The 13802-nt window shown below is 35.3% G+C and overlaps 1 protein-coding gene across 1 annotated transcript in view; it reads right to left on the bottom strand.

The window, feature by feature from the left end:
• Window positions 1–13802, bottom strand: part of DCC (DCC netrin 1 receptor) — a 776413-nt gene that overhangs the window by 627906 nt on the left and 134705 nt on the right. Inside the window, 2 exon segments of the mRNA XM_073789896.1 lie at window positions 929–1065; window positions 2272–2422. Of these exon segments, the coding sequence (XP_073645997.1) occupies window positions 929–1065; window positions 2272–2422 (288 nt within the window).

Below are 13802 nucleotides of genomic sequence, written 5' to 3'. Positions count from 1 at the left end.
CAAACTTTAAAGCAAAATGGATAGCATAATGATATTATGATATAGGTTAGCAGGTATCATCAGTATACCACACCTTTTCATTCTTACTGAATAACTTCTTAAGAAGCCTATGATTTTACCTGGATTCTTTAAATGGTAAAAAGATTTATTCCAGAGGAAAATATTCAAAGACTGATAAACAAGTTTTTGGTGTTGTTACAGGAAAAATCAATTGATTTTTCAAATGTTAAGGCACTTTCTCTAAACTACATGATTCAAATGAAACTGGCTAAAAGAAACCTGGTGGATAATAAAACATTTTGTTTGACTGAGGAGCTACCACATATAAGAATTATTTATTTGCAGTGATAACACAGTGACCCTACCTAACTCAATTTAATGAACTTACATTTATTTAGATTCTTGCTATGCAGGTTTTCTTTAGATGTATTTGATTTTAATGGTTCACTTTCAACATAACATCTACAGCATTTCCATATTAACTGAACAATTTTACCAACACATCTGAGTTTAATGTCAGAAACCCTGTCATCTCAAATGACATTTAACTTTTCTACTCAAGTACCTAGTTTTTTATACAATTTCTCTCATTCACTTCTTCATTTATTTCCCCCAGATGTTTTGGAACCTCTCATTTGCTATTTACCCCTTTTTTTAGATAATAATTTTTGTTAAGTTTCAGTTATGTAATGGGAATAATTAGACTAAGAGTGATCTATCTGGATTTTAATCAATGAGCGAGTATTCAAATACTACATTTAACCTCTGTGCAGTTAATCAACGTAGAGCAAGCATATGTGTGGCGTATTGGGGCTTTGCAATTTCACACTAATAAACGTAAGAAGCGATTTGGTGATAAGCATTTATAGCATCACGGTGATATATTTTGAAGGGTACAATGTAAACTCATCTCAAGCCGTTAACTTACCCAAGACTGTGAGCTCTGCAGAGGCACTAATATTCTCATTCTTATAGGTGACAACACAGGTGTAAGTTCCACTGTCATCATCTGTCACATTGGAGATAAGCAAGTTGCTTCCACCCAATAAAGAATACTTTCTGGACCTGTAAGACAGAAGACATATGACATTAGAGAGTAGATTTACATATATCTATATCAGGCAAGGTATTCAAAGGTTTAATTGAACTCCACAAAAGCTCCATTTATAAAACTGGAGAAAAACCTCTATTTCGTGGGAGCTTAATAACACTACATTTATGTTCAAAAATCCCTTCAAGGTAAACCACTCCCTTTGGAATACTGTGTGCTGTGATCAAAGAAATGAAGTAGATTCAACTTGGAACTAATGTTAGTACTGAAAAGAAACTTAAAGATAATTTGGCCCACTTTGGATTTGAGAACCGCCGGTCCAGAGAAGTAATTACCCACAGTGGAAGTCCATGTCCTACGTCCTGACATCCAGTTTAGTAATCTTTGTACAAAGTCACATATCATAGTGCACTGTGCATGCCTGACCATATTCAGAGAACACATCTTCACATGCGGAAGCTCCAACCGGATGTATTGCATATTTCAGTATTCTCAGAAGTATTGTGATACCATACTATGTATTATTGTTATATAAATAAACACTTAGGGTAGATGAAACTTAAAGATAAGCTTATTCCCTATGAACCTATCTTACCATAGAATATAAATGTTCTATTTAGAACACCAGATCTCAAAATCAATGAAATTAATTTCTTAAGTGAAATCTAATTCATTCTCATCAAAATGTTTCAGACTCAGTATTCCATTCTATTAAGAGTTTACTTTCTAAGTATGCCTTAATATTAGTGTTCAGTAATTTAAAGCCAGCCAAAATTCTGTCTTATCTTGAATATTTGTTATAGCTGGGATGGTGAGAGATATAATCAGAGTTAAAAAAAAAACTGCACAGACCCTATCATGTCTTGCTATACATTCGAATGCAGAAAGTTGGTTTCTTAAGAAGTATTTCACTCTCTACACCACTTCTTCAGGATGAGATCCTCCAAAGTATCTTTGCTGAAGCCTCTGTGGTTAGGATCATCTCAAGAGCAACAATGACTTTCTAAATTTCCTTTTAGAATTGATCTCATGGATTTTGACTCTGTTCCCCATTCCTTTATCCCAGTGGGTATGTGTCTTTTATATACTGTCTAATGCCAAGGAATATGGAAAGAATATTCAATTATTATCAAAAACCCTAGTATTACTAGGTATTTACATCAAATTAGAGTAAGATAAATAGTAACATATACTTCACAAAAGTCCTAAATTTATAATACCTGAGTTGGATGACTTCCTCTCCTCGTAGCCAGGTAAAACTTGGGGGAGGATAGCCAGAAACACAACACTCCAGGATGGCATCTTTTCCTTCAATGGCTACTACATTTGATGGTCTTTGCAGAAAATACAGTTGCCTATGCAGTCCTGGGTCTGTGGAAAAAAGCACAGGGACACATCTTTTATGAAAAATGATGTATCTGGAACTTTTTTTTTTTTTCTAACAAGACACTGCGATGAAGAGGAAGGAAAGAAACATGGAAAGATGCCAATGAAACTTATAAAATAGACTCCTAGAAGTTTTTCCATGCCTATTTTCTAGGATTAGGATATTAGAATAGTCTTATCTGTTGTTGACATCACGGTATAAGGCAAAGGGAGAAAGCTTGAGACTACAAGTCACTCGTGTGGGCTACAGGCCTTGTTGACTTATTGTCATCAAAGAACAAGACAGTATCAGTACCTTTTTGATATTCTCAGTGTGCCTGCCACTAATATCTATTCCACCTCCTTCTGCTTTGTTTTGCTTCTGTGGCTTGGGGAGTAAGATCAGAAAAACACGTTAGAATTGTGTTAAAAATCGGTTGTTGGGCTTCCCTGGTGGCGCAGTGGTTGAGAGTCCGCCTGCCGATGCAGGGGACACGGGTTCGTGCCCCGGTCCGAGAAGATCCCACATGCCGTGGAGCGGCTGGGCCCGTGAGCCATGGCCGCTGAGCCTGCGCATCCGGAGCCTGTGCTCCGCAACAGGAGAGGCCACAGCAGTGAGAGGCCCGCGGAACGCAAATAAATAAATAAATAAATAAATAAATAAATAAATAGCTATCTTTATAATGGAGGCCTATTCATCAAATGTTTCAGCTACATATACTGTATAACACTACATTATTACAGAAAACATCAAATAAAACCTATATAATTTTATCTTCTACCTAAGAAAATTTGCCTGGGACCTAAGTGTAATACTACTTATTCATCCACGGAAGAGCCAAAATTTCAACTCAATTATATTTTCTTTTGTCAGAAAATCATGTAACACAAAATGGTTATTTTTTTTAAAATATTTTTATATTTTATTTTAATTTACAAAAGATGAATGAATAGTACAGAGTTCCCACATACTAGTTTCCCCATCCCCGGCATTGAGTTTCTCCTACTATTAACACCTTACATTAGTGTGGTACATTTGTTACAATGAATAAAGTGATATTGATACATTATTATTAACTGAAGTCCATAGTGTACCTTAAGGTTCACTCTTTGTGTTGTCTAGTTCTATGGATTTTGTCAATGCATAACATCATATATCTAATATTACTGTAGCATACAGAATAGTTCCACCACCCTAAGAAAATCCCCTGAGCTTCCCTTATTCATCTCTTCCCCACCACCTACATCTCAAACTACGAGCAATCACCGGCGGTTTTACTATTCCTATAGTAGAGCCTTTTCCAGAATCTCATATAGTTGGAATTATATAGTATATAGACTTTTCAGATTGACTTCTTTCACCTAGCAATTATGCATTTGGGGTTCCTCCATGTCTTTTTGTAGTTTGATAGCTTATTCATTTTTATTGCTGGGTATTTTTCTATTGTACCAAAGTTTCTTTATTCATTCACCTATTGAAAGACACCCTGATTGCTTCCAGGTTTGGTAACTATGAACAATCTGCTATAAATGTCCATGTGCAGATTTTTTTCTAGACAGAAATTTACAACTTAATTCAGTAGATACCTTGGAGCATGATTACTAGATTATATCGTAAAACTATGTTTATCTTTCTAAGAAACTCCCCAACTCTCTTCCAAAGTGGTTCTGCAATTCTACATTCCTATCAGCAATGCATGAGCGGTCCTGTTGTTCATCCTCATAAGCATTTACTATGGTCATTTTTTTTTTTTTTTGGTTTTAGCCATATTAATAGATATTCAGTTGAATCTTATAGTTGTTTTAACTTGCAATTTTCCAATGACCTAAGACATTGCACGCATTTCATATGCTTAGTTTCTATCTATATATCTTGCTTAGGTGTCTGTTAAGATCTTTTGCCAATTTTTTAAATTGGTTTGTTTTCTTACTGTTGAAATTCAAGCATGTGTCGTATATTTTGGATACAAGTCCTTTATCCAAATGTGTACTTTGCAAATACTTTCTCAGTCTGTGGCTTGTTATTCTCTTAGCATAGTCTTTTACAGAGCAGAAAGTACTAATTTTCACAAAGTCCAACTTATTCTCATAACATTATCTTTTACGGAGCAAGAAGTACTAATTTTCCCAAAGTCCAACTTTCATGCATTATTTTATAGGCAATGTATCTAAAACTTCATTGTCAAACCTAAGATCACCTAGATTTTTTCCTGTATTTTAGAAGTTTTTTCTTAATAGTTTTGTGCTTTATGTTTAAGTCTATCATCCAGTTGGAGGTTTCGTGGGGTTTTTTTAATGAAAGGTATAAGGCCTGTGTCTAGATTGGTTAACTATATTTCTGTGGGTCTATTTCTGAGAGCTCTGATTGTTCCATTGATCTATTTCCCTATTATTTTGACAATATAACAATATCTTGACTATTGCAGCTTTATCATGAGTTACCGTCAGACAGTGTGAATCCTCTGACTTCCTTCTTTAGTATTGTATTCACTATTCTGATTCTCTTGTCTTTCCACGTAAATTTTAGAATCAGCTTATTGATATACACAAAATGATGGGATTTTGTCTGTATCTTAAAATATTAATAGTTCAGGCATCACTGGGCTCAGTGCCAGGAAAGAAGCATCTGCTATTTTTAGACAGAGCATATATATTCTAGATTACTTCAATCTCAACCTGGTCCATTTCAGTTACGTTTATTATCTTTGCTCCTCCATAGACATTGGAACCTGATCATATGTGTCACCCTGATCATACATATGGGAATGTCAGTTTTTGGCAGAGAAATCTGGTTCCATTTCTCCGAAGATATTTCTCTGTAATTATCCAATCTAATAAATTCTAATATTATGGAAGTTCCCCCCCAAAGCTAATGGAAATGGTCTTTAATAGTAAATAGTTCATATGTTTCACAACATTGTGACAGATTCAATATGATCACAAATTGTTTGAGCTCCTTCAGTCCAGAGTTGAGGGTCCACTTTCCTATGATTTAAATCTGGCCTGGCCCCGTGTCTTGCTTTGACCAATAGAATGTGTTGGGAATTATACTGATGAGTTCTGGGCACAAGGCTTCAAGAAGACATACAAGTTTCTGCCATGGGTCTTTATGAAACGACCGTGTTGGTCTAGCCAACTGGAGGATGAGAAGGCAACTGGAGGATGAGAAGGCAACTGGAGGATGAGAAGGATGACTGAGTTTCGCAGACAAAACCAGCACCAACTGACAGACATGAGAGTGAGGCCGTCTTAACATTCCCACCTCGGTCAAATATGCCTGAGTGACTCAAACTGAAACCAGCAGAGGAACAGCTCAGATAAACTGCACAACTATAAGAGATAAAAATTTAAGTCACTGGGCTTCCCTGGTGGCGCAGTGGTTGAGAGTCCGCCTGCCGATGCAGGGGACACGGGTTCGTGCCCCAGTCTGGGAAGATCCCACATGCCGTGGAGCGGGAGAAGCCACAACAGTGAGAGGCCCGCGTACCGCAAAAAAAAAAAAAAAAAAAGAAATTTAAGTCACTACATTTTGGAGTGGTTTGTTGTACAGCAATAGATAACTGAAATATACACATGAATGAAAACAAAACAAATCCATCCCAGCTATTTAAAATATTTAAAATACCAAGTAACCTTTTTAGTTGCTGTTATTTTTAGTTTGACTTTTGGTTTCTGTTTGTTTTTTTTTTTTTCACTATTAGGGTGATTCTGGCTATTTAAAGAAACATGATTAATCTTGATGTATCCCTTATTTTTCTCCATTAAAATGTGTTTTGTTTTTTTAGAAGAACATCAAGAAAATGTATTTAAGTTTTAAAATGGAGAGGACAGAGATACTATTGCCAAGGTTACATTTGTATGATAAAATTGTGGGTAGTTTTTATTTCCATCTTTGGATTTTTCTGTGTTTTCTAAATTTTTTTAATAAGAACATATATTTTTTTAGAGTAAAGAGTTATTTTAAACTCTGGTGTTGCAAAGTGGATGGAAATTATACAAGAAACAAAGAAATTATAAAAGCTAATGACTAAAACACAAGGCAAATATTGAAGAGCAAATGAAAATTCTCCCTCCAGGCTCCATAATAATATAGATGAAAAAGCCCTGGGGGGAGTGAACTTAAGATTCTAGGTCATGACCTTTGCTGACTAAATTGATTTTAATTGAACTACGATGGAATTAGTAATTATTCATAAAAAGAATTTTTGTTCTTGCTACATGGCCACTGATTATTCAGAACCAAATGGAGTTACTCAGCTAATACGAATATGAAAAAAAATCCAGTAAAATAATAAACATGATTTCATCAAGGAAATGGCATATAATACCAGTCTGAAATGTTCTATTTCATAAATTTGTGATAGGTACACAAATGGTCATTTTATTTTTATTCTTCAAACTGACATATGTTTCATATACTTTTATGCATGTGTAATCTGTTTTACAATTAAAAGACGGGACGGATATGCAAGGGTAGATTCTAGGAAACATATTTGGCAATAGCTTTAAAATCAAACCAGAAAAAAATGACTTTTCTTCTAATGTAAATTTTTATATCAAAAATTTCAAAAGCAGACCTCTTTCATATGATGCTCACGGAAGTGAATGCACACACACTGTCACAACTATGTTTCCTAAATGGATTATAAGCAGTCATGATTTGCTTGGACTAAAACCCAGTTTAGCTTTTTCCTGTTGGGAGGTAAATGTTAGCCTGATTCTCTGATCTGATCTCATTGTCATGCTAGTAGAGGTAGAGCTAATCCTCCGCACAGACGAAGAGGGTGGTACATACATAAAGAGAAAGCAGTCATTCCAGTGATGCAGATCTTTGACATACACAGATCGCATTAAATTCTAGCAACACCTTATGGCAACATGCTGCTTTTACTTATGCTTCTCTTTCTTTTTTCCTTCCTCCTTTTCTCCTTTCCTCCCTTCCTCCTTCCTTCCTAACTTTTTAAATAGTAAATTGGGCCTACTTTGGCTTAATCTATTATCTAAGTTAGAAAGGACTGATCTACAATCATCAGGAAAATGAATAATAATGTAAACAGTGGATCTCAACCTGTTTGGTCTCAGGAACCATTTGTATTCTTACAAATTATTGAGGTACCCAAAGAGCTTTTGTTTATGTCAGTTATAGCTATAGATAGTTACCATATTAAAAATCAAAACAGAGATTAAAATATTAAGTATTCACACCTCACCAAAATTAGTATTTAAAAAAATAACTACACTTTCCAAAATAAAATTATTAGTAGTACCTTTTATTTCTGTACATTTTTAATGTGTCTTAAAGGAAAATAACTAGATTGTGTCACCTTCTGCATTTACTTTGTTCTGATACGCTGATTTGGATGAATTGCATGAAAATAATCTGACCTCAAATAGATATGTAGTTGGAAAAGGGAGGTGTATTTTTAGCAGCCTTTTCAGAGAATTGTAGATTTTATCTTTAAAGACTGCACCAAAACTCAATAAGGAGTTTCCTGAAGGTTAGTTGTACTGTGAAATCTGACACCATATCAAATAAACATTTTGTGTTATGTTATATAAAAATCCATTGGTCTATCTTGCATTTTGAAAATATTTTTTGCCCACGCTTGATTTAGTCACATCAATCAATGGTCATTTGGAATGGTACACTGAATGGGACATATCTTCCAAATGTTGACACATTTCATTATACAGTATCACAAAATCTCATTTGTTACTCTCACCACCAATCCCATCAGAAAGGCCTTTTAATATTGCAAAGCTGTCAAGATCCCCGTGGCAGATACAAGATTTCCAAATTTCTAATTTTGTCTTAAAAGCATGAACTTCATCCTTGTGAGCAAATACTATTTTCCTTGCACTGACTGACTCACTTCGTTCATTTCTGAGAAAATGTCTAACTAGTACTCAAGTCTGAATAGCTACAGTTTTCCTGCTGATGGTCCTTTCAAGTAAAAATGATGTCCCCCCCCCCAAAAAAAGCAGCTAATTCATCTTGAAACTCAAATGATCACGGAAGCATTTACCCCTCAGAAAACACTGTACTTTGATATCCTTGATGTTTATTTCCCATTTTGACATGCAGAATATTAAAAAGATATGTATTTAAGAATCAATATTTAATAAAATTAATAATTTTTACTGCTTCATCAAAGACATTCTTAGGTCACCATAGTGAAAAAATACCGCCCAAACACATTAGGATTATTGTTAAAATAGGTTTGACCTCACAGATCCCCTGAAATCATCTCGAGAAATGCTAGGAGTTCATAGACCATACTTTGAAGACCTGCTATAGCCACAGTCTCAACAAATTAAGCAGTTTTCTGAGGCATTCAAGAAGCCCATTTCCTTTCAACATGGGAATAATTTTGCATCGTTCAAGTAGAAGTAGAAATTGATAAATTAAATATACCTTTTCTCCTCCTTTTCCTCCTCCTCAACAATCATCATTATTATTTTGCAGTTAGGAAAGCAGTGCAAAACTTAAATATTTCCCATCATTCTCTTTCAGCAACAGGCCATTGCAAATTAAAAAGCATCTTGGATCGGGCTTCCCTGGTGGCGCAGTGGTTGAGAGTCTGCCTGCCGATGCAGGGGACACGGGTTCGTGCCCCGGTGCGGGAAGATCCCACATGCCGCGGAGCGGCTGGGCCCATGAGCCATGGCCGCTGAGCCTGCGCGTCCGGAGCCTCGGGAGAGTCAGAACAGTGAGAGGCCCGCGTACCGCACACACACACACAAAAAAGCATCTTGGATCAATAAACTGACACATTTAACCTACAATTCAGAAGTAAGAACTCAACTATCCTCAGGGCCCATGTACTAAAGAAGCATGGAGAAAGTGCACTAGTGAAAGTGGAGAGAATATTTTCCATTTAAAGACATTTCCTCACCCCACCTCCTCACCCCACCTCCCCACCCGTCAAAAAAAGGTTTCGTTAGACCTTACACTGGCCAAATTTTTTGAATCTGTGAGGCCAGCTGGAAGCTAGATTTGACGCTCTGCATTCCCAGGTTTTCCCAAACGCCTTGGGGCCACATAATTTTGCCTTCCTTCATGATCCATGACCAGGTTGAATATATAAATTACGCAACTTGGGATATGTTTCAGAATGAAAGGTAACTCTTTATAATTATTCCAGGACATCAAGTGTGACCAGGACTATCTTGTGCAAACTGGAAGGCATTCTTACCCTGCAATGACTTTTTTTTTTTTTTTTAATGGGGCCATTTTCCTAAACTATTGTTTAGGAACATCAACACTAAACTTAACATGGCAGAATCTAAAGAATAACTGAGGCATAGAGAAATTTAATGATGGACCATTGGCATCTGTGTCAGCAAGAAAAAAAAAATTCTGGTTTTTACAACTGTCTTCCTCAAAATAACTAGTATTTGCTTTTAATTTTTATGCTTTCTGAATGCAAAACCTTTTTCCCTCATTGTATACTCTTGATTTCTTTATTAAATTCCTGCCTCAGTGGAATATCAAACACTTTTCCAATTGGAAATAAAAGGGCACTGCAGGCTACAATGGGATATTCTCTTTGATTTCTTCCCAGGCATAAGAGTTACAAATTAATTTAACTTCACAGAGCCTCTGTCTGTATCCTCAGTTTCAAGCTAACCTACTGTCCACCTGCTGGCTGCTTAGCCAACCCCCATCTAGTTCTGTTTTAGGAAATTCAGCAGGTACCATGTGTTTTCAAACAAAAGTAGGTATCCTAATATGTGCTCTGAGCCAAAAATTCCACAAAACTCCTTCTAAATCTTTTAGAGTGTCTTTCATTAAAAACCAGCCTAATCCACACGGATCACAGGAATCTAAATTTATTTAATAAAAAACAAAATCTCCATCTGGCTGAAAGCCAAGGAGCTTTGAACAGAGAGGAAGAAGGGAGCCATTTCTCAGAAGCTCTAGGATTCTATTACTTTCCTTCCTTGTTTACACCTCAGTGCTAAAAATGGCATTCCCTGTCTGTAAATACTCCTACATCTGTTCATATTTCCTCTTTCCTTCTCCATGTACACACACATACTGCTATTTGTAGTTAGAGTTTGGAAGAAGAAAGGGAGTGTCTATTCCTATCATTGGCATGTGGTTATATCCCTTCTGTCTCACAGGCAAATTTTGAGTCTATCAGTTTCATTTTACAGCAGATCTGAAGGAAGTGATTTTTCTTTTACAGAATGATTTTTTTTTTAAATTTTACAGCTGACAGTAGAATCCCAGAAAACAAATGTTGCCATTATGCTGTGTCAAAGTTAGTTTAGGGAACCTAGAAATCTTCATAATTTATATAAATGCATAAAGCAGCACTTATAACTTTCCAGAAAAGTAATGGACTTGTTATTCTCTCATTTTTGATAAAGAACCAAAAGTATTCAAAATATTTCCTCTTTGGCCAATGTTGAATAAATGAAGTTGTGCCCATAACTCTTGACTAAACGTGTCTTCTTTTATGCTCGAGGAATAAACTGATGTCCAATAGGACCGAAGAAGAAAGTTCTACCAGTTCTTTGATTAATTTTTGTGACTTTTGCACTCATAGGTTATGGGTTTTGCTTCCACACACCCTTGGAGAAACCCTCTTGTTTGTGTATGAAACAGGGAAGACTACATGACCCTTCCGTCACCCACCCAGGGCTGCTTAATGTCACATTCCTAGGAAATGCAGAACTGACCATACGTCAGCCCAGTAGACTCAGGAAAAGACAAGCTCTCTCCTTTTCAAGAAATGTTTATTCCTCCTTGTGGAGGGCAATCTCAAGCATATTGTGTGAAATAGCAAATTTCATTGAGGGAATGAAATTTAAGATTAGATAGTATAATCAATATCTAAACTCACTAAAGGTCGAGGATGAACATAGATAAACTAGTGGATTTGGTGAAGGAGAGAACACTGGTGACATTAGAATGACAGACTTGGCAACAAAAATGTCATAGATCTCCCAGTATTCCAAGTACTTTCAACTTGGAATCCTGGACCTTGTTGATCACCCCCAAAATAGCACTGGGAGATGAAGATTTATTCTTAGCAAATTCAAAAAGCAAACAGACGTTGTCTACGTGTTGTCTTACATATCCACAGTAAATCAGCTTAGATTTGCTAACATATGAGACTTTGTTGCATTTAAATGGGATTTCATCAACTCTGTGTGAAGCATTGGTTATCTCAGTTATCTTGCATTGGCTAAAAGACCTAACTTACAATAACTAATTCATATAATATAACATGCTTGTCCACTGGTTTCTGTGCTCTGCCCAGCTCAGGCTCCCCAGAAAGGCTGGATAAAGTTATCATATGAGGGGAGGGGGGCAAATCATGACATGGAACTTGGTCAGTTCACTGCCTGGGCAGTCAATTTATACAATAAAAAGTATTAAATCTTCTTTTGGTCTGCTTTCTATGACAATATAAACTGACTTTAATTTTTTTAAAAAAATATAAATGTAAACGTCTCCTATTTTATGAGATTGATTTTTGACCTTTAATTGTTGTATTTTAGCATGGTCTCATGGTTTTGAAAAATTAGAATTAGAATTTGTCTAGCAAACTTCTACCCTTAAACATTACACTTAGGCAGAATTGTGGATGAATGTGGATAAAATAATAAAAGAGATCCTTGGTAGTGAGATTTGGAAAGGCTGATCTAGTCCAACTTCTAAACAGCTAAGGAAACTAAGGATTTTAGAGGATTAAAAGAATCGGCAACAACTAACAAAGATAAGATATTAAGAAGTCTTATTTACTAACAAAGATAAGATATTAAGAAGTCTTATTTACTGGCTAACTCTTATTTCTAAGCCAGTGTCTGTTGTGATACATCATATAGCCAAAGAAATGATGTTGACAGAGAGGTAAGGGTGAAAATCACGTATCAGTGAGTTACTACAAAGGAAATAGTTGCAGGATACTCTGACTTCTAACAGATGTGAAAAGGAAATGAAGAAAATAAAGAGTACTATGGACAAATAGCACAAAACATGTAATTAACTACCACTAGGTCAATGAATACTTCGATATCCAGAATCAAAGTCAGGTAACTTAATAAAAGAAAAATAATCTTGATATGAGAATCAAAATCTTTAAAAGTGGAATTTCTAAGATGCTAAACTATGATAGTTACTAAGGACTTAGCAATTCTAGGCATTATACTTGGCCCAAAAAATTGCAGCCTCATAACCACCCTATGAAATTGTATGAAATTACACTCTACATTTTGCAAGGTTAATAAATTAAGACTTAGATTAAGTAATTTGCTCTAATTGCACAACTTGCAAGCGGTGAAATTGAGATTTGTACTTTGGTATCAGACTCCGTGCTTTTCACACTTTTATCATAATAATAGTTCCAACTGCAAATTTTAAATATTAATTAACTGATCAATATGAACCAAATCCATGGTTGGTCATGGTAATATGTCTGTTACTTTATTCTTTTCTAAGTATAGATAAGAGAGAAGCAGAAGAAATCATTTTATCCAACTTGGATCTATGAAAGACAAGTGTGCCCTGTTTATAGCATGGCACAGGAAATAGTTTTAGTCAAAACTAGCCTAAAGAAGGAAAGCAAACTATGGGAAAATCCTTCAAAGCAGAGAAAAACATTAAGTAGAATACAAAACTATCAGGTAATACAGTAATATGATTTGCTCTTCACTTCCCTGTTTCTGTTTTTCTGAGTGTGTTTTATGCCATTGAATCCACTGTTCAAAAACCTTTAAGGAGCCCCGATCACAAATAAAGTGAATAGAATCAAGTCTAAATTCCTACACACGGGACTCAAGGTTCTCCATAAGGCAGGTTCAGCTTCTAACTCGAGATTGATCACCTGCTATTATTATTCTACAAATGGTTATCTCCTGATGACCTACAAAAGTAATCTCTCTAAAGACTTTGCAAATTTTCTTCCTAGAATTGATGTATCCCTTGTCTGTGTTGATTTGGAACTAGAGATATTTACCTAAATTTACCATTCCCTGCCTTATATTAGTCATATGGCTCTGAATTAACTGTCTGGCTCGATGGTAAATTTCAAAACAAAGAATGTGTCTTCTTTGTTTTCCTCTACAGATTATTATTCTGTAGAAATTATACAAATAAATGGTAGGAAAGTGTAATTAGCTTTGAAATATAAGTAATATTTAATCAAACTAAAAAGTTTAATGCAGCCATTGGTTAATAATAAATTCTTAGAGATGAACATATTCTGAAACTCTTTTAAAACCAAAAAACACAGTTTTCCTTTTAAATAATATGCCTTTGGGGATGGTTTCTATTAAAATTTATTCCAATAAACAATAAATATTATAGAGAAAAATCATTCAAAATATATTTTAGTCCAACTTATTCCATTAAAAGCCAATGTCTCTAATTACA

The sequence above is a fragment of the Tursiops truncatus genome, chromosome 13 (genome assembly GCF_011762595.2).
Source record: "Tursiops truncatus isolate mTurTru1 chromosome 13, mTurTru1.mat.Y, whole genome shotgun sequence".
In the NCBI taxonomy this organism is placed as follows: domain Eukaryota; kingdom Metazoa; phylum Chordata; class Mammalia; order Artiodactyla; family Delphinidae; genus Tursiops; species Tursiops truncatus.
The sequence above is the reverse complement of the archived record's forward strand: the minus strand, read 5'-3'. Positions and strand labels throughout refer to the sequence as shown.